This window comes from Heliconius melpomene, chromosome 7, assembly GCF_056956725.1.
Source record: "Heliconius melpomene rosina isolate 202511_hmr_F chromosome 7, ASM5695672v1, whole genome shotgun sequence".
In the NCBI taxonomy this organism is placed as follows: Eukaryota; Metazoa; Arthropoda; class Insecta; order Lepidoptera; family Nymphalidae; genus Heliconius; species Heliconius melpomene.
Genome location: NC_140395.1, coordinates 8,604,481 through 8,626,962, shown reverse-complemented (window position 1 = coordinate 8,626,962; position 22,482 = coordinate 8,604,481). Strand labels below are relative to the sequence as shown.

General features: G+C 32.5%; 1 protein-coding gene across 2 annotated transcripts in view; it reads left to right on the top strand.

The window, feature by feature from the left end:
- The first annotated feature begins 729 nt into the window (after positions 1–729).
- The window catches only part of Zip48C (Zinc/iron regulated transporter-related protein 48C), a 36,391-nt gene continuing 14,638 nt past the window's right edge, over positions 730–22,482 (top strand). For both annotated transcript variants that reach the window (XM_085187801.1, XM_085187800.1), the window contains exons 1-4: positions 730–983; positions 1,059–1,293; positions 8,766–8,947; positions 9,478–9,659. In XM_085187801.1, the coding sequence (XP_085043927.1) occupies positions 876–983; positions 1,059–1,293; positions 8,766–8,947; positions 9,478–9,659 (707 nt within the window). In that variant the 5' untranslated portion in view covers positions 730–875. The remainder of the gene's footprint in view (positions 984–1,058; positions 1,294–8,765; positions 8,948–9,477; positions 9,660–22,482) is intronic.

The window sequence follows — 22,482 nt, the reverse complement described above, 5'->3', positions numbered from 1 at the left end:
CATTGAAAACTAAAGTTTCAGCCAACTCTAAAAAACATTATTTTGGATTCTATTACATTGATAAATTTCCAGAATAATTTTCTCATTTACTTTGAAAGGTATATATACTGAAGTATAGACAGCGATCAGTTACAATTTTATTACATAGATTTATGAGATGAAAAGTAAATTTCGATTTATTTTCATTAATCTTTTGTAAAATATTTTAAAGAAATAAAAAAACATTAACAGAATCATTTATAAAGTTAAATAATTAAAACGTATGTAAACGAGTAAAAAATTTTTAATAAGAAGAATATAAATTCTAACTTAAATTTATTTTAAAAAATATATATTATTTAGATCCTAGAAGGTACGGACACTCTTAAAATAATTTTTAAAAAACTCGACTGCATAAAACCGCAAAAACCGCCACTGATTCAAGTGACAAGCTCTCATAACTCAATAAACCAGGCCAAACACCCCGCTTACACGCTTGTATTAGTGAACATGTACTTGACAAGCCTCGGCAAGCGTGTAAGCAACGTATAATAGAATAAGGGGGGAAATTAAAGTAATCATACTTTTTTTTATATTTTTTTCATTTTATAGAGTAATATATCTTGCTTATTGACTCTAATAGTACATACCATATAATATATATTTTAATAAATTTTATATAAATTTTAAGTTAGCAGGAAAAATTAAACGTAAATATCAATTTATTAAATGTCAGTTTGTCAGTATACGTCAAAAATTGTACGATAAACATGTGGAGAGAAGGTATAAAAAGATCGTGATAGATAACATTGACTTACTCGAAAACATAACTTGAAATATGTTTTTATGAATAGTACTTAAGTGTAAAATTTTGTACTTAAAATTACTTTGACAAAATGATCCAGGGATATGGTGCAGTGACGCAAGCACTGCTTGGGACACTTCTGACGTGGGGGCTCACTGCCGCGGGAGCCGGTTGTGTATTTTTTATCAGAGGAAAACATGTAAGCTTACTTTCTCAAACGTGTATTTGTTGATAGACGTACATTATTTGAAATCATTGAAATGATTGTTTACAGAGAAAATTACTCGATGTATCCCTTGGTTTTGCCGCGGGAGTTATGACAGCTGCTTCATATTGGTCTTTACTGGAGCCAGCTATTGAGATGTGTAAAAATTCTGGCTTATATGGAGAGAATGGCCAATATGCCTTTGTTCCTGTAGCAGTTGGATTCTTATTTGGTGCTGTGTTTGTATTTGGAACAGACAGGTTTTTGGATTTCCTGGGTATCAACTCTACAAACATGATGATGTGTAAGTATTTATTTAAAATATTTATTTAATATCTTCTTGGCTGTACTCATTGTGTAGGGGCAGAAATATGACTAAAATCAACAGGCTATGGATTACTTTCCCATTCAAAAAAATAAAATTCATTTTCATTTCGCTCTGGTAATGGTACAAAGTGTCGCATTGAGATCAGCCACTTGACACGTAATGCCGCCAGAATTTGACATATAATGGAGACCTGAAATGTCTACCCCGCTGTGTTGGGATGTAGTGTGAAGCTAAAAATCTTATTGATGCTTGGAGGTGTTTAGAGGTCTCTGTGGCACAGTGTGACTACTAACAGTAAAAACTATGTTTGTGGGTTCAATTTGCCACTTGAATTGTTTTTGTCATTAAATAAAAAAGGAATAGAAGATATCATAATATTTTTCTTAAATTTATGCATATCTATACTTAAATGAAATAGTTTTTTAAATCAACTTTTTTTTATTTTATTTCATATTATAAAAAAAAACAAATTATAATTAATTATATTACACAGACATAAATGGAATGCATAGAATTTAAACAAAAAATATTAGGAAATATTAAGTTTTGCAATAAAACTTATACTTAAAGACAAATGTAATTTAAATAAATATATTTTTAATTCTAATTGGTCTTGCATTGTTCAAGTTTCAAGGTTTTATATAGTGCATAAAACAAAAATAAAATGGAAATGTTAAATGGCCCTATGACATTTTTGCATGATATTTTTGTTTAGGTAACTTAATGTAATTGAGAAAATAAGACTTTAGATTTTTTTTTGACAATAATGGCAAAATCTTTATACTATACTAACATAGTGTATATTATATTAGAAAATCCTGAACCGCATAGTTAAATACACATAATATTTCAGAATAATTTGAGTATTTATTTTGTCTATACTTAAAGCTTTACATATATTATTTTTTATTTAAATAAAACTATTATTGTATTGCAATGGATTTATATCATTGCTTGGCTGCAATTATGGTTGTGGGTTCTATCCCCACTCAGGGCATTGAATGATTTTAATTTTCCTGATCTGATATGTAAAATAATGTCACTAAGTTACACTACACTACATACAATATCTGAAATGTGATAGAGGAGAGCGCCTTGGCATGTCCCTAGGTTCTCTTTGCTGCAGAGTTGATAAAGAATGAGAGAAACTAATGTGTAATTTTTCATTACTAATATTAGCATTTCAAATAAATTATTTTTAAAGAAAGTATAATAAATTTCTTAGTAAAATCATTTGTTAAATGTATTTATATTTTTATACAATACATGGTCCATCTATACTAATATAATAAAGCGGAAGAGTTTGTTTGTTTGTTTGTTTGTTTGTTTGTTTGTTTGTTTGTTTGTTTGAACGCTAAGATCTCTGGATCTACTGGTCCGATTTACATTGTTTTTGTTTTGTATGAAAGCTGCATTATTCAGAAGTGCTATAGGCTATATAACATTACATTACACTTATAAACTAATATATTTTAAAGTACTTTCTAATTTGACATGCAATTTATTCTGCCATGTTAATAACAACCGTCGCGTCGCTACGCAACCGTTAGGTACTGCGACATTTTGATATTCATCCTTATGAAAATAAATATAATAGTCACTCTTAGCATTTCATCTAGATTGAAATTATAGTTTACTGTATAAAATTCTAATAAATAATTAAGAAGATGTCACTGATTCGGAATGACCTAGCCTACGGGCGGCATAGTATGAGTATGACCGACGCGAACGGGCAGATGACGTTGATGGTTTTATAAATTTTCATACATTTTCGAACTTTAATTGCTGTTTATAATTAATTTAAAATACGCTTTGGTTCTCTTCTTATTTTATTTGATATTGTTGGCAAAAAATATTTTAAGGTAGTTTTTAGGTACTTTTTCTAATATTAAGAATATCCTTTAGTTACTTTTACTTTTTATGTTGGTTTTCAATTTCTCAGATAATTTTTCTAATAATATTTCTCTAACTATTATTACTAATTCTAATGAAAACTGAAAATATATTTAATAAATATTCTTATAGTTTAAGCAGGCGTAGCCGCGTCCGGGTCCACTAGTTTGTAAATACGACAAGGACAAAATAAATCAGTTGTAATAACAATTACCTAATTAATGCTAAAACAAAAAAAAAGCTTATCTCACCATTATCAATTTTTTTATTGCATGTTAGTTGATATACTTATGTATTATCAAAAACTTTGTTAAAGATATAAAAATCATATCTTGTCTTTTTTGTACATGTATGTATTTTATTTACTTTAAGATCTATATTTTATGGTGTTTACTTTAACATTTTTTCATTTAATAGTGTCATGGTAATACCAACACACAATTTCAAGACCACATTTATATTCAATTTAAATTCAAAATTCTCTTTTCCAAAATAGATTTTTGCAATATTAAATATAGATATCATTGACACACTAATATTAAACAAATATTTAATTTATTAAAACTTATGTATTAATTTAAAATATATATTATTGGTCCTACCATATAATCATTTTATTTACAAACTTTATACAAGAAGTTGGCTAGTACTAGTAGTGTACTTTTTGTTTTTGGAATTGTTTGAATACAATCTGAACTAGGTTAATGATTACAACACAGTTTTTAGTCAAAGAGACTATTATGAAACTTTAATTTAATGTTTAATTTTCTTAACTTCCAATAAAAAATATATTTTTGTAAACTAAAGAATGATAAAGTATTAACTTTCTTTTTGTCAAGTCTTTATAAGATCTAAGAAATGCTTATATTGAAAACTAAATAGAAATTGACCTTAATGATTTATATTCAATGCTAACAACCTGTTTCCATTCATATTTGCTTTACTTGAACTGTGCGTTAATTAATTTGTTTTATACTAACTATATTTTTTTAAAATATAAAACTTACTTACTTATTTTTTTCTAAAAAAAACAAGTTAGGAAATTAATATTTATACTACAGAATTTTGTATATTTGCATCGCAAGTTATAATTTAAATTCATGAGACATATCAACAAACTAACAATATAAAACTTAGTTAGGTTATATAGGTTTCTCCTTATTTGCTTAAAGCTTTATTTTTGATAAAGATTATTTATAATAATGTTTAATTTTAACTGGATTGTAAAATTACTTTTATTTAACATAAGATGTTGACTTTATTGTTACTAATAAGGAAGTGAGTGTTTGTTTTGTTTTGAAATAACTTTATCTGTTATATTTTATTTCTTTATTTAAAGTTAAAACAAATACAGAGAGAAGAAATGAAAATATCAATGTAAATAAATATTTCATTTCCTCGAGTGAGGATCGAACCCACAACCGTCGCGTTACAGTCACACTCTTATGCCGCTGTTCCACGACAGCCTCAAATCTTTCAATCTTTAATCAGCCCCTTTGAAATATGTTTATAATTTTTGCAGGATATTTTTTAGCATTTTGCACATTTTGGCGCTCATGCACAAACACAACACTGAACACATGTTGCGTCACAGGCTAGTCCATCCAAGATGGATGGACGAGTTTAACCATCTTGGATGGACAAGCGTTTCGCGGTATATTCACATTTTGGATATTTCAATTGAACTTTTAAGCATACACATTAACATATTTTTTTAATTATGGGTTCCATAGTCACTAATAATATGAAATGGTTTCTAAAGTCAAATAGCGTATTTTAGTTTGTGAAGAATATGTTCAAATGTTATGTAATTTTATTTTTTTCGAAAGAACTAGTTATGCAGTAAAAATAACTCAATACTTTATAATTTATAATATATGTTTTGAACTGATGTTTCTGCCTTATCAAACAACCGAACACGTGCTTTCAATTGACACGAGACTTTATCTCTTATTGACAATAAAGGCATTGTGTAAACTTAGGTACTTAGGTAGATGTTGCTGATATAACGTCACTTTTACTCCTTAAATCTAACGAAAACTGCATTGGTATACTATTGATATCTCTACATCATACCTAAAGAGATTGATATTGCAAGTTTTTTTGATTAACCAGTGTTGTGCCATGATGTGCCTGGCGCTAATTATAAATTATAGGTCTATAGGTACTTCATCATTGCAGCTCACGACTATTTCTATTGCAAGTTAAATATTATATAAGATGAAGTCTAACGAATCCTCAAATTGAGCATATCAAATATATTACAAGTGCGGTTTGTAATGAAATGATTTCATCATGCTTATATTACTTTTTATTATTACAGTAAGAAAATGATGAATTATCAATTAAAATTATGTTAGTATAGCGCGATACCTAGTAATGTATATTACTGACTTTTTGTTATTACTACTACAGAAATAAACACGTGACGAATATTTCAACGTACATAATGGCACCGCTATCTTTGTGTGAAATTAGAATCCAATACGAAACGCTTAGAAGACATTTATTTTATTAGCATTTATTATGATTTCTAAAATGTTACGCATTTTGGTAATTCGTAATCAATGGAACAATTAAACTATTTCGAATAAAATAGGTAATTCGCACACATTATCAAAACATTGTGTTTAGTGCACAAATAACCTTCCATCATACTTAATTTAATTCAAGGTTATTATGCTATTAAATGTTATGCAATATTACCTGTCTTCCATTCTTGGCATTAGTATATCAGCTAAAACACCTAAATGGGTATTACTTCCGGTTTTGTTAAAGTTTTCAAATTCAATTTCATGGAGCTGACAGTAAATCAGCTAACTCATCAAAAATTATCAAGTAGTAATGTCTTACTTAAAATAAATCATCAAAAATCAACACCGCGAATACATTTAAATAAATATTTGATTTCCTCGAGTGAATCGAACCCGCAACCAGTTGTGTTTAAAGTCACTTGCGTCCCTGCGTCATGAATGGCCTCGATCAATTAAATTAAAATTATTTTAACGTCAATTAAATAAAACGTAGTTTCCTATGAAAAAAATATTAATTATTAAATTATAATGAGATGTTTTATGCAAACAACGTGCAAACGCAAACTAAATAACTCAACGGGAAAAACAAGATTTAACAAACTCTCAAGCTAAATGCGATTCGTGAATTATTTTTATTTCATTTTTTAATATTCTTTGTTAATCTCGAAAATCTTGGGATATGTAAAATTTAATTTCGAAATTTTCGGGACTGAAATACATCCGGGATCACAGGTGCTACTAATTCCCCATTTGTATCAGGTTTTACGATTACTTCTTGTTTTCTAAGTCTTGATGAAGTTCAGTCAAGGTGATACTTAGGTTACTTACAACTGCCTTATAGAAATATATATGTTTACTTCTTGTAGGCTGCCATGTCAATCTTGTCTTGTCATGTCAAGTTTGACCGAAATGATAACCGAATCGAAATCAAATTTTCAAAAGGCCTTCTACACATCTATATAGTAAAAGTATTGTAAAAGAGTGTGTTGTCTTGTGCGTTTCACTTCGTGACTATTTTAGTACTTACTAATATTAAAATAGTCACGACGTGAAACGCAAATTATAATGACTTTTTGGATATTTGTCGATATTGAGCATATTGTTTAATTTATACCTTCGCCGCAGCAGAGTAGAGCGCAAAAGTTCCATGTTAGGAAGTTCTCTATGTATTGGATTTGTGGCTCTACGCAAACTTTCTTAAGTAGGCACTCGATTACTGTGAGATATTTTTTAAATATGTTGTAGGTATAATCTAAATTAATCTGCTTGCAAAAACATCCTTCTCGATATCTATATTACGCCTCTACCTCTGCTTAAAATAATAATTAATTGTTGTTCAGCATCATGATAGCTTATGGCAAGACTAAATATTTTGGCACAATGATAATTTAAATTATTACAAATGTAACTTAGCTATTAATAATAAAATAACTTATTTTAAATTCGTCCAATTAAATTTAATAAGATAAAAAAGCTAAAACGTTAATTATAACTTACAAAATTATATAAATTCATATTTTATCAATGTAAGTTTTCAAATTTAAATTACCAAACATGTCACATAGATACGGTTACTTCTTCATGGCTAAAACGATTTAACCGGTCTTTATGAAATTTATTTAAGAATTCTATTAGAATCCGGAAATTGTTTGAGGTATTTTGAGGTGCTTAATTCATAGATAAAATACGCACATAGCAAATATATGCAAGCAAATATGTTTTCTAATGTATTTATATATTTATTATTACCGCAATGAGACCAAATCAGTGGCCCTTGGACTGAATTAGTTTATCCATAGTAGATAGTAGTTTAAAATACCCCTATAAAATCATAAAAATATATAAAACAACCATCAATAGCAGTATGCACTCTTTCTATGACTATAAATCATAATCCATTAGATTAAGATCAGGACTAGATGACGACTAGTCTTCAGCTCAGATGAAATCAGGAACGTTCGTTTTTAACCAAGATCGAGTGGATCGAGCTTTGTGACTGAAAGGACCATTCTCGGTTATTGAACATGGTGTTGTTAAGGGGCTTAACAACTTTCTTAAGAATGGTGTATTGATACACTTGTGCCGATGTTTTGACATCTTTTTCATTTGCTCACCGCTTATAGGCTGCAAGTCCTATTTCTTCGAACTCTTTACCTTAGTGCTTCGATAGCCTTTTTCTTACGAACACTACCAGAACGACCAAATCTTTGACTGTCACAAACAGAGGAGTCCTCATTGTTCCTATCAAGGTAGCCTGTTATACAAACATTTACTTATATCAAGTGTATGAAGAATTTTAAAAATTGTATAGAGCCACCATACCTATTTTATGTAATGCAATCACAGCGATTCGGTTCTCTTTATCACCTTCTTAATATTGCATTCAATATATTGGCGCGAAAAGAAAACACAATAAGCAATCGTATAGAAATGACAGATTCCAAATTCAAAAGGAATATTTTGTTTATTTTAAATGGTAACAGTATTTACGGCCAGACTAAATACAATCAGAAGCTAAATTCACGTTAAAAGCGATGCCACAATTATTATTATTAAGTACTTGTTAGAGAATGATATCAGCGTCCCTGTGAGTCGAGCTTATTTAAAGTAGGGCAATTACCTTACATAAATAAGCTTTGCTTTAAGCTTTTGAATAAATTATGTTTATACGAACTTTACGATTATATTTTGTCTGAGTTTAAACCTTTTTTTCTTAAGGAAATATAGTATTATGTATAAATATCCTTACAAAGTATAATTAATAAAGTTAATTATAAAGAAATTAAACACTAATAATAAGTTATATCCGTATACTATGCTATAAAATAAATATATTTAAGAAGTCGGTTAAAAGGTTATAAGATATCATTAAATTTAGTACATTTCCCTGAAATCGTGTTCAAATTACGTACCTATAACCTCTGTCTATATCGACTCGTTAATATGTAGTTATATGTACTTGTGACTTATGAATAAAGTAATACAAAGTAAATTAGTTTCAAGCTTAGTTTTTACTTTCAGCAATAACAAAATCAAAAGACTCAAAAGAGAAATTAGAAGATCTAGAAATGATGACAGCTTTAAGGCGGCCGTCGAACCCTACAGTAGTGACGCTGGAGACGCCTGTAGAATTCTCTGATTGCATTACTAATCAGCACACAGCTCAGAGGCGGCGCGGCCATCATCAATCTCAAAATTCTGTGGTTTGTATTTGTTGCTGATACATTTTAACAAAAACCGTTAATATTTTTTTCCTACATATTTCAACATTTTGTATGGAATGAATAGACATTTCGACAAGTACATTAAATAAATTTAATAAAAAATATTTTACAATTTATGTCTCAATTTACTTATATCATATTTTATTCGTTGGATATTGGTATTTACCTTATTAGCTAATTAATTTAATTTATTGGGTACTGTACCTAATATTATCCAAATCAGTACCTAACACACTTATTAAAGTCCCATGAGCCATTTTTTTTTCTTTAAAAATTTCTCTCGTTGAAATCTTCCTGTATGTCAAAAAAATAAGTATACATAAATATTGGTCTTGAAAATTTATTCTCTGTACATTTTTGTGTAAGTAATAGAAAAATAAATGTTAAATTTATTCGTATACTATAGGTAGATATAACCATATGATTTTCAATATACTATTAATTTCATATAAGTATTCCATAGAATTTAATATAATTATATTAAATTATTCTATATTGAAATACTACAGAAAGCTGAAGGCGATCATCGGGACAGTATAGCGCGTGCTCTAGAAGCCCGACAGTCGCAATGGAAGAGAATAATGCTCCTTGTAGTGGCCATTACTGTTCATAATATACCTGAAGGCCTTGCTGTTGGCGTGGGCTTTGGGGCCGCCGCTTCAACATCTGACGCTTCCTTCCAAGGCGCAAGGTAAGACCAAATTACTTAACGTTGACGTACTGATTAATTTTATGTTGGTACACTGCTAAGTGTATAGGTAAACTAGTATACTTATCCTTTATTTAATTTTATGGAAAGCAAAACAAGCATCAAGCTTCTTTGATTTTTTAAATCAAATTATCAAATCGTCTTAGTGATTTCTACAATATTATAAAAAAAATTAAGAATAGAATAAGATATACGTTATTGCGCACAAATAAAAATACGAATATCATGGAAAATATTCTAATTGCTTCAAGGAAACTTTGTAATAATTAATATTTATCTATACCTTTCACTCAGAAATACATTATCGTTAAGCATGAATTTTATACAAAAAAATGTGTATAAAAAATTATGCGACTAAATTAAAAAATACTCTATATTAGGCTTACAGTGCCATCTATAATTACATAAGTGATAAAAACTATGAAACGTCAACTCGTACTAAATATTTGATTAAAGCGGCATCTAACGGTAGCACTTTGAAACTAAACTATCTAAGATAGTTTGCTGCTAGTTAATACCGACGAATTAGCTTGGTAGTACTATGACAAATTTCATAGACAGCGCAATAAACTTTTCATATAACTTAAATTCCAAATTATTAAAACTTAAAGTAATATTCTAATATATCAACAAATTGTTTTTTTAAATTCTTTAGAATATTTAACACTGTACATTCAAAAGTATTTTTTTAAATATTTGTTTATATGTATTTAGGAGTAAATACACTATATGAATTATGAATGATTTCAAATGAACATTGGCGTCGACTGCTGTGCATATGATTCCGACCGCTGGTCGTCATTTTACTGTGTTAAAAGTCGAGTCACTATATTTTAATGGGATTCCCCAATTAGGTTACAGGTTTTGGTATTTGTGATGGCCAGACAACACAAAATTATTGAATATATTTTTTGTATCTCTAAATATTCAAAACAAGACAAAAGAACTTGTTTTTAGTTAGGAGGAAATCTTTTCATGATGTTGCTCTAAAAGCATACGAAAAAAAAGGAAATTGTGTTTATAAATGTGTACTTTTAACAGGGTATCGACCGAATCTTGTTACTATCGAATTGTAGCGTGTGCCAAAGGTTTATGTAAAAAATAACTTTTGACATTTGTCAGTCGTTACATGTCGCCGTTGAAATCATTTGCGAGCCACAAATAATTTATACTTTGTAAAATAAAAATTAAGAAACAGTTGTATGTTTTGTCTCGATTATTTGGCATTGAGGAGCGCTTACACACCTACTTACTTAGTCTAGTCTGGTGTTAGCACCCAAAGCTATACATAGTATATAGTTGATTCTGAAACTTTTCTGCTTATTTCAGTTTTGACTAATGATGGTAGATATATGAACTGCATTTTTAATAATATACAAATAATAATGCTATGAATATTAATGTTAATATTTACATATTAACAGCGAGTTAAGTGCTTATTAAACAACATCTTTGGCTGAAATAGATTGTTTTCATATTATCCCATTATTATAAAAAAGCTGTTTTCAAAGATATAGACATTCCGCGGCAATTCGGGTGCCCTTTTATAGATTTCTGAGACACGATTAGATGACGCGAGTAGTTTGTATACTATAATACCTATAGTTTAGGTAGGTAGTGATATTGGCGAGGACGCTACATTAGCAGCTTCAGTGGGGGCGGCGGGGGCATCGACCCGCGCCGGCGCAGACGTTGCCGTCACCGTCGCCGACGCCGGTGAAACTATTTCACTGAAAAATTCACCGGCGCGCCGTGTCATTGAAACCAACCTTGCCGATTTGTCGCGTCGTCTGTAGCGCGCCGCGTGGGTGCTCCAAACTACCTACTCATCACCGTTAAATATTGTCATTTAACAGAGAATTTAAAAAAAACTAATTCTAAAAATTCTCCACTCTCGCATTGATGGAGTGTATCTACCTCCTTATATATATATCTACCCACCTACTATGTTCATGTGGTGGTTATCATCTGGTTATCATACAGTTTTTCATATTTTCTAAAGTATTTCTTGCACTTAAATTATTAATTGAGGTTATTATAAAAGAATCAGAAAAAAACGAATGATCCTTACTTATATTATGACATTCTTATGGGCTTTAGATATAATTCACAGGATGGCGAATAACTTTTTCTTGTAAATTTGCCCTCTTAATAACAGTAGGCGCGTCGGATTAGTAAGATTACTGAAATATTTTTATTAGATACATTTCCATAAATACGTAGCTTAAATTCCTACACTAATACATAAATATTCAAATTAAATTGAATTTGATTTAATACAATATATTTTCCTCTTAGCAATTATATATCAATATAAAAGATCTACCTATTAGTTCATCTTCCAAAGAAAAATATTTTTTTTAAAATTTGTTAATTCTATCTACCTTTCAATTAATGCTAAATAATATACTAGACAATAAAACACCCTGTCACTTAACAATCTTTTCCTGGAACTTTATGGGTCGATATGCACAAAACCCCCTGTGGCTTTCCTTTGGAATTTGATAATAGACAATATTAACATACTGACTTCCAAAAAGCATAATAAATTTTATATTTTTTTTATTCTCTCTCATCACAAACCTTTGTTATAGGACAAAGATTTATAGGCTCAGTATTTGTAGTATTTATTATTTATTCCTAAAATTATATATGTATACTATACCCTCTCATGAGTAGATAGATATATGTATAAAATTATTTTCGGGACATTCATAACAGTTATATGACAGTATATATATATATATAGTATAGTTGTTTAATGGTTCACTTTATATATACATTTGTCCTATATAAGAAAATATGTTCATATTCATAAAATCAATGACAGACAAAGGAAAAGAACATTAAGAGCAATAATCGTTTATGATATACGAGTACCAGTGTGGGTAATGGGCGAAGGTGGTTGAGAGTGGGCACGCATCAAGCCCGAGGTAGGTAGGTAGTGAGATGGCCTGCAGAGTGGAGGGTGGCGCCCGAGCATAATGGAAGTCGGCGACCGCTTTGCGTCCGCCGCTGTTATTATGCAGATTAACACCGCCGGGAATTTGTTCAAATATCGTAACAAGCGCTCCTCCCGGCGCCGGCGCCTTGTAATTTACGATTCGAGCCTTGGGAATGAATGTGTCGGTGTTCGCTCCTTCTAAGGATCTTCGAGCCGTTTTGTCCATTTTATATTGTAGGTATCCTCTCGACGAGACGGGCGTTGGAAATTTTAGCTTGTTATTTTTGTTTTTTTTTTGTTTTCTTTGAACACGTCTTTTGAGGCTCGCGTCAAATTTGTAGATTTGGTTAATATAATGTTTTTGGGTTTTTGCACATGTGTGTGTATAAAAAGAAGAATGTAATTATGCTCCTTATTAACTTTATATAGGTACGTATCCCAGTGCAATGTGGTATAAGTTTAATTTAAATGAAAATAAGTCAAATATATACACATAAAATAATCGATTTTAGTTCTTATAACATTAGACTTTTAAAGATAGCAACACTAAAGTTTCAGTAAATTCAATAAAACAATTATTTTGTAGTATTTTTTTCGAACAAAATAATATTGCATAAAGTTTTTATTTATGAACAGATTTCAATAAAACAAACACTAAATTTTTAAAAAATTTGTCAAAATACAATAGTGAAAACTGCATTTAAATCGGTTAAGTCATTTTAGAGATTAGCGCGCACAGACAAACAAAGAGACAAAATGTTTGAAAATCATTGTTCTGGATTCTATTACAATGATAAATAATAACACCCCAACAATAGATTAAACCCTCTGGCGCAGGGGTACAAAGTGTGACTGTAAACGTGACTGGTTGTGAGTTCGAGAAATATTTTTTTAAAATTTATATTTTCATTTCTTCGCTCTGGTGTCGAGGTACAGCGCAGCGTTGAGTTCCGCCACTCAACATGAAATGCCTCCAGAATTCGGCGGAAAGTGGGAAACGAGTGTCTTAACTCTAGGTCCCCTCTGCCTACCCTGCTGTGTGCGGGATACACCGTCAAGCTGTTTTTTTTTTACTTCGATATACAGATAGCGAGCAAATTACTTTCATTTCCCCAGTTTCCGCATACAGTGCAAACACAATGTCTTTAAAAGGGCAGGAAGTGGAAAACGCAGTGCCTGAACATTTGATTCTCTCTTACTACCCTACTTATTGCGAGACATGACTAAAGGTAGAAAAATAAATAAAAAACATTACTATCGAATAGTAAGTTATCGGCATGAAATGTACCTATCTACTTGCAGTATTTTAAACTTCAAAATATTTAAATTTTTAAAAACACACGTTGCCATTAGACTTCTTTCCTTCTTACTACTAAATCCGATTCTTTGAAAATAAACTATAATAAAACAAATATCAAAGCTTAAAGGCTCTAATAAAGAATAGCATCTGAAATTCCGCGCACATTTAGACATGAGTTAAGCAGCAAAGTGAAATAAATGCTGGGAGTAGCGGTGGCGGGGGCGAGGGGGGGAGGTCCGGCCGCATTCCTTCGGAGCCTCCGACCCTCGCATGCCGAACTTTCTGCTTTCCCAGGATGGAATGCCAGCCCGCCTAATGTTATACATACACCTCTAACGTCCACTACCAACAGTACGTACTACTCACTCGCGACTCGCGAGTTATCATTTCATCGGAATTGAATTTGTTAAGTTAAGACTTTTTGTCACATTGTAGGGTACTTTGAATTTATATTAAGTTTCAATTTAAGTATGAAACTCATTTATGTTATTTAATTTTTTTTCCTTCTAAATTGGTATTGTTTGTGATGGAAGCTCTTGTGTTGACAAAATTCCCTTCTTCCAAATAGTTACGCGTTATATTTAATTACCTACCTCTTTTGATAACTGCACGTGGAGTTCAACGTTAGAAATGTGTAATTTTTTAGAGTGGCCGGCATGTCTGGTAAATATTTTCTTATATGGTCAGCCGTATCGCCTTAGGGTGATTCTAATTAATACGAGCGTTATGCTCAGCAGATGTACCGACCACTGCATAAAAAGGAAATGGTCGTACATGTGCGAGCTGGTGAGGCGTCGCAGCAGGTCACGCGCGCACGGTGTGGTACATGACCCCGTTGGAATGTACCACGTGCACTAGCCGATGGAATGCGCAACTGTTTACTTTTTCATTTTTTTTCCTCCTTCCACCACAAACAATACCTTTTCGTGCTATTTCATAACGAATTGTATGGGTTCGTAGCTTTCTATTCTCGCTTGTGTGTTGACATTTTTTATTTGAACTCTTTTTTTGTTGCTAGTTAAGTTGGAAGTTTTACAGAATTTACAGAAGTTATCTATAGATGTATTGGCGAAAGTATAAATATAAATTGTTTTACTAAGTGTTATCTTAATCTTTGATAACCTCGAAAGTCGAAGTTAAATCCTTTAGGTATTTTAAATTAAGACATTTTGTAACATTTTGTAATGAAATACTTAATATAAACGACAAAAAGAGTTTGAGACGACGTTTTACGATATCTTGAATTGGAGTTCAACAAACGAGAGCCCATAAAGTGAAGGATAATATTTAGCGAAAGCATGGCACGGTGCCGGAAAGCGTACCGGAAGATGCGCGCGCGCTCTAGATGCGCTTTTACGATTTCCTGTACGCGAGCGCCGGACACTCGCTCACTAATGACTCATTGCTCTCTGATTATTTTCATTCACTATTTCCTACTAGGCACCACATGCTGAATAAATCATGTACTAATTCCATAATAATATTCAATTCGTTGCTATAGCTACATATCGTCGTTTGGAAAACGTCTTAGTTAAACTAAGCAAATATTCCTATATATATCTGTAAAGGTATAGCTTAGTTATAGGTAGACTAGCGGACGCGCGCAGCTTCGCTTGCGTTTAGGGGTGAATTCTAATAACACATGAAACATGTGTTCAATGACATATTTTTAGGAGTCTAAATTTCAAATTTTATAAAAATTGGTGACGATTTAAAAAAACCTATACAAACTTTCAACCCCTTATTTGCACCCTTAGGGGAAGAATTCTAGAAAACGATGAAACACGTGTTCAATTAAATACTTTTACAAATCTAAATTTCAAATTTTATAAAAATCGGTGCCGATTAAATTTTTTTCCATACAAACTTTGAACCCCTATTTCACCCCTTTAAGGTAAAAATTTTTCAAAATCCCTTCTTAGTGGATGTCCAGATTACGAAAGTAAACATTTGTCCAAATTCCACGTTTTGGCGCACAGCGGTTACGGCTGTGCGTGCGTCTTACCTCAGTCAGTGAGGACAAGTCCTTTTATATATATAGATAAGTTAGGTTTGGGTATATAAAGTTGCATGTTTTAATTTCATATCTTCTGTTAAAATAAAGTACGACTTTAGAAATCCAACCTGCAATTTCTTAGGTGCGAAATTTGGAATTATTGAATAGAGATGATTAGAAGCCATATGCATCTTAACACTGAGTAAAGTTTAAAACGTACATACTTACATAGATTCATCATTACTCGTTATCTCTGTTACCTGTTATGTATAAAAATGGCATAACTGTTCCCATTAATACACTTTCGTTCCCCACTTTTGGAACTTTTGAGGCATTTTATGTTGAGTGGCGGATCTCAACGCCGCTCTTCGACACCAGAGCATATTTTAATAATGGAAAAATATTGAGTAATACCTACTGCATCAGTTAATTGGATAAGGTGATCGAGTTCTTTTTCACTTGAATGTGATTACACACGTGTTTAGTAATAGGTGAATAATGCAGTGACTTGTGTACCTATATGTAAAAAGGTAATAATGATATACCACTGACTTAAGAATTACTATTACTAAAGATTTACTATATGTACAGCAGGAATCCCAACTACGGCGAAGGCCAAAAGGAGGGTTGTGTTTTTAGCGTGTTTGTATGTATGTCCCGATTTTTATAAATGACAAAGTCGTTGAATTTGTCTTAATGGCGCGAGTTTCACTAGATACATTGATCTAGTTCATGCAGTCGAGATTTTAGTTTTACTTACAATTAAATAATAATGTATTTACAATACGATCAGTCACTTAATGATAATTGCGTATTTATTTTACGAATGACATTTTCACTAAACTGAAACTCAAAATTTCAACCCCTATTTCATCCCATTGGGGTAATTTTTTTTTCTAAATCCCTTAGTGGATGTCCAGATTATGAAAATAAACATCTTAAGGCTGTGCGTGTGCCTGTACCTCAATCAGTGGGAACTTCTCCTTTTATATACCTAGATATAAATTATATTTATTGTAATTTATTTAAGCGTCGTTGAGTTCAGCCACTCATTACGCAATGCCTCGAAAATTCAAAAGAGAGGGGGGAACAGTGTCTCACCACTATGTTCCCTCTATCTACCTTGCTATATGCGGGATACGGCGTGAAGCTAAAAAAAATCTATTGTACATATTGTTTTATAAGAATAAAAAAATGAGTAATATATTGTAATTTCGCTAGCACGTGGGTGTTATGGGATCCAAAACACGTACCTACTTGTTACTGTAAGACAGGTACCTTCGCGTGATAATAATCGATACGAAGGCTGAGTCGTCGCAATGGCCCGCTAGGAATGTTGCAATTGTCGAAGGAAATCCGCCATGGCGCCTAGAATGCGCTGCGCGTCTCACTTGGAACTGTACTTTGTACAGATATGAGATCATTCTCATTTACATGCTCGATCATATTCCGTGAAGCTTTTCCGATAACACTCATTCTTTACATTTTTATATTATACTAGCGGCCCGCCCGCGGCTTCGCCTGCGTGCACTACGTTATTATTAATTTCTGTCTCCATGGGTACCTACGTCCTATAAGTGACGTCCATGCAAAATTTGAGACTCCTAGCATTTGTAGTAACGAAGTTTCATACAAACTTTCAACCCCAAAAACAACCCCTTAACAGTCGAATATTGCAAATTCCCATCTTAGCGAGCACCTACGTCCTATGAATAACTCCTATGCAAAATTTGAGATTTCTAGCACTTGTAGTTTCTGAGATTTCTGACTTTTCGATTTTATATATATAGACTAGCGGCCCGCTCGCGGTTACACCCGCGTGAACTATGTTATTATTAATTTCTGTCTCCATGACTACGTCCTAGTGACGTCTATGCAAAATTTGAGACTCCTAGCATTTGTAGTAACGAAGTTTCATACAAACTTTCGACCCCAAAAACAACCCCTTAGAAGTCGAATATTGCAAATTCCCGTCTTAGCGAGCACCTACGTCCTATAAGTAACTCCTATGCAAAATTTCACGTTCCTAGCACATGTAGTTTCTGAGATTTCGTGATGAGTGAGTGACCTTTCGATTTTATATATATAGAGATAAAATGTCATATAGCATTGTATTGTACTTGTATGAAGAAATGTACAGAAAATATCTAAAGCTTATGTCAGCTGAAAATTCAGTATTGAAAACGAAAATAATTTTATTTTTCACAAGTTTACTGTCGCAGACATTATCTAATGAGTCATTTTTTTGGCGAGACATCTTGAGAACAGACGAGACGACCTTAGCGATTTGACCTTATTTTTTTTAATTAGAATGCGGCTGTGTTTACATCTTTCTCTTTATTGTGACATTCTGGCTGGTCTCCAGATTGTGACATTGAGCAAATTACCCATCTAATAAATTTGCGGTTGCAGTCTGGCGGACTGTTGAAATATGGACCTTTTACTGTTATTAATAATATTTCTTAACTTTATTATTATATTTATTAATTTTATTAACTTCATCGAAGACATATATGAATTAAAAAAATGAACTACTTGAATTGCTAGAGAATAACTCGGACTCTATATATAATAACAACCAATTTTTGGTGGAGACTCGTGAATAGGGACATTTATGTACAAAATATGTTAACGACGCTGATGTATTATCATTAGTACTTAAGCATGAGTTTGAATAATATTAACCTGTTTTAAGTTAGCCGTGAGTCGGGCGTCGTGCCTAACCACATTCCACTAACTTCGTAATAGAACTTTGTACTTAGAGCAAGTAGCGGTATATTTTATCTGTATTTAGTTATTGTTCATAACTAAAACATCATTGGGACCATTGATTTTAGGTTGAATTTCCTAATTATTCCTGAAAATTGACTATTATTAAGGTTGTATCTGTGAGAAATTAATAAATTAACTTATGAGAAAAAAAGGCAGCGCGTGCGGTCTGGACGTACAAAGGCTTAACGGTAATGCACCGAGCCACCTGACTCGCTGCTGACAAACAAGCTGCGTTTCTCACAGGAAACCGGCGATCGATCAAATCACATCGCCATCGCCAGTATGCAAACATGCGCGCCGGCACCGGCAGGGAGCGAGCGGGACGCAGCAAGTCCGTGCGTTTGCGCTTACGAATTGCATTCCCATACAGGGTAACGGCGTTCGTTTCCCTTTCTCGTTCCCGCAAGAGGCCTCGCGGCGGCCTCTCGCTCGTGCAACATGAATGGAGGCGCCATGGAATGCGGTCGCGTGACGTGTGCGGCGCCGACGCTGATCTTGATGCACTTTAACTTAGGCCTAGACTTAGTTTGGAATTTTTTTTTCACATTTTTCTCATATTGTTAATGTATTTGACAATAGAAGCAAACTGAAATCTACACATTTTTAAGTTTGTTGTGAATTGAAGGTTTTGGTTATATGTTTTGGTGATGATAATATCTACTATTGAACATATTTGACAAGTAAACAAAGTATGTTCTTGTTATTTAAAACGGCTTACGAGTAATATACTCGACTTACTTGTTTTCAAAGCATGCGCTGCTGATTTCATGTTTTGGTTAACTTTATTGAGCAATTAATGGACACATTTATTTAGAAATTTGATAGTCATAGTCATTTAGGTCTTAGCTAATAGATTAACTATTGTAGAATTTTGCAAACATATATGACGAAGACGTTTAAGGTGAGGCAGTCGTGGCGCAGTGGCACAGCGTGTGAGTGTAGAAGACGACGACGATGGTTGTGCGTTCGATTAACTATGGGGATTGAAATATTTAATAGGTTTATTTCCTCGCTCTGTTAACGAGGCAAAAAGCGTCGTTAAGTTGGTCGGGGGACAGTTAAGATATAATATTCCGAATAGTAGGACTTAATATTAGGTTCCCTCTGCCTACATTCGCTATATATGTGTATTCAGAAGCTTAAAAAACGCACTTATTATTTGTAATAAAGCTCAAAACTTGGTCATTTCTAAAGTAATGTAGATTTCTTAAAAAAAAATATGATTATATAATGTTTTATTAGATACTAAATTACCATATCGTTGAATATTGTGGAAATATGAACAACAAAGGATAATAAATAACGGCATTTTTTTTCAACGATAGGTCCATCTCATCAATGTACAGTTTGATCGAAGTAGAGCAAATTTCGTGGTGTCGAACGAGCTATGAGAGAGGCAAGAGGCTGCTGCTAGCCTCCCAAGCGGAGCCCCGCTGTCTGGCAGCCGGCTCCTCCTCCCCCCCCTTCCACCTCACCCCACCCCTGATTACATGTCCGCCTGCACTCGACTCTAGCGCTACCTTGAATCAAAAAACATTACATTCAATCATTACAGTTGATATTAAAAGGATCCTGTCATTTAAATTTATATGTAACATTAAAATATTCAGTAGTCATTATTTTACCTATTTAAGTATTTCATTTACCGTCTAGTTTTACCTATGAAACATTAAGACCAGCGTAAAATATGTTTATGACTTAACGTTTCTAGTTGAAGTACAGTTACTATATAAATCCTTCTTGTAAAAGACTTATTAGAATCTAATTGATATAGAGACTGTAAAAATACTGTACAATTCAGATATTTCATTATTATCACAAAACATAGAATGATAGCTTATTTATATTGGAAATTAATGGCTATAAAGGCATATATTATACATGTATATTATAAGGATAAGTATAACGTATGGACATTCGCTTAGGCATAATATGTAGTACTATTGCTCACATAATATACCTACATATAGAACGATTAAAAATTTAAAAGTACTTAATTTTTACTTTGTTATAAACAAAAAACAAACTTTTCATTTTATCAATATTAATGTTTGAATGAAATGCAAAATATTGTTAAAATGTAATTATTTAGTGTATTGGCTAAGTGCGCATATTATTGGGAGGCTCTAATTGAACAAGTGTAGCCGTGGCGACCTGGCCTCGGCTCGTTGTGCTCAAGTCTTGCGACAGCGCCTGCCGCGAGGTTATGCAAGTGTTTGATGGAAATTCCAATGTCGGTCCCATCGGCGGCATATGCTGTGTTGCGAGTCCTGCGCGTGCCGCGGCATGAATGGGCCCCGGTATGTAGGTCACGGTGTCGTCAATGGGCTGTCGCGCCGCAGCCCCGCGCCACCTCGCCGCCTCTCGCCGCCTCTCGCCCCTATCCTAACTCGTCGTGAAAGTTGCCATTGCTTTCGCGATCATCACGCAACTATATACAATAAACTATACTCTAACTCTCCAAGATTAAGTTACTTTTTCATCGACGCCATTAAACATTCACATCCGCTTTACATTTTTCTGCTCCTAACGACTCGCGCGCGGTATGATCGTGCTTAGGAATTCACTTCCGGGTAGGTCGGAAAGTGAAATGGTCTCGTCTGTGACGTAATCGGAATTCGGATGTATCCGGAGTCGGCGTGACTCCGTTCACTTATAAAATTTCTATATGAAATTGTTGACATCATATCTCGTTGTCGATGTCCGTTGTCCGTTGTCCGTTATACGCTCTCGTGCCCGACGACTATAGCTGCAAAATAAATTTTATGGTCCATTGAAAATATCTTTATGCATATTTTTGATATAACCGTGAAGACGCTGTAAAAACTATCGGAATTTGTAACTGAGTATTACAAATGTGTCATTGACTCTTTTAAGGAATTTGTCTACTTTTTTGCTACGAGTAACAATGTTAACCTGTTTTTTGTACGGACTTGATTCTTTTACAATTTCACGTTTTTTTTTTGTGATTTGTATGTCGCAGAAAATTTCTTTTAACTGTTTAAAATCAATATTTGAATAGTTTGTACTTTCTCTTATAGTTGATTATTTCACATGTACTAATAATAAAAATAAAATAAAACATAGATTTCATAGTAACCAAAAATGCTATATCCTATGTGTTAAAGCATGAAAAATATATATTAAAATGGAAATGGTTTAAAAAATAAAATTTCTAACTTATTCGCCCCTAGTTATAAAAATTAAGTAATCATACGTACTTATAAAAAAATATACCTACTAGATTAATCTAATGCAAAATTTACGAGATGAGACATTGGCTTTATGCCTCATCAAAAAGTAATAGTATCTAGTCATAGTGAAAAATGTCGTTGAAAAGCTTAGGGCTTTTTTTAGGACATCTACAACTTTTAAGTCAAGTTTAAGTTAATCACAAACCATTTTCAATAGGAATTCAATAAAGCAGTCGGTGACAAAGTATACGAAACTGTTCTTATACTTTGACAAAAAAAATATTATTTTATTGGTAAATGTGAAATTCCTGGTCGATTTTATTCTTCTACGACGCGTATAAGTGCTTAAATTATATTAATAAGTTTTAATAAAACATCCCAAGAAGAGGCAAGAGCCTCTATAAATCTTGTTTCTACATAGTTACAGTATAAATATTAAAAAAAAACATATTTAGTATATCTAAATAAGATATATCTAAATACGTCATCAACTACAATAATATTTAAATAGAAATTATGCAGAAATCTAGCCTAGTATCGCCTTACGTAATCTCACTGGCGATGACCTTTAGCTGCACAAACAGTTGAGTTTAACGGCG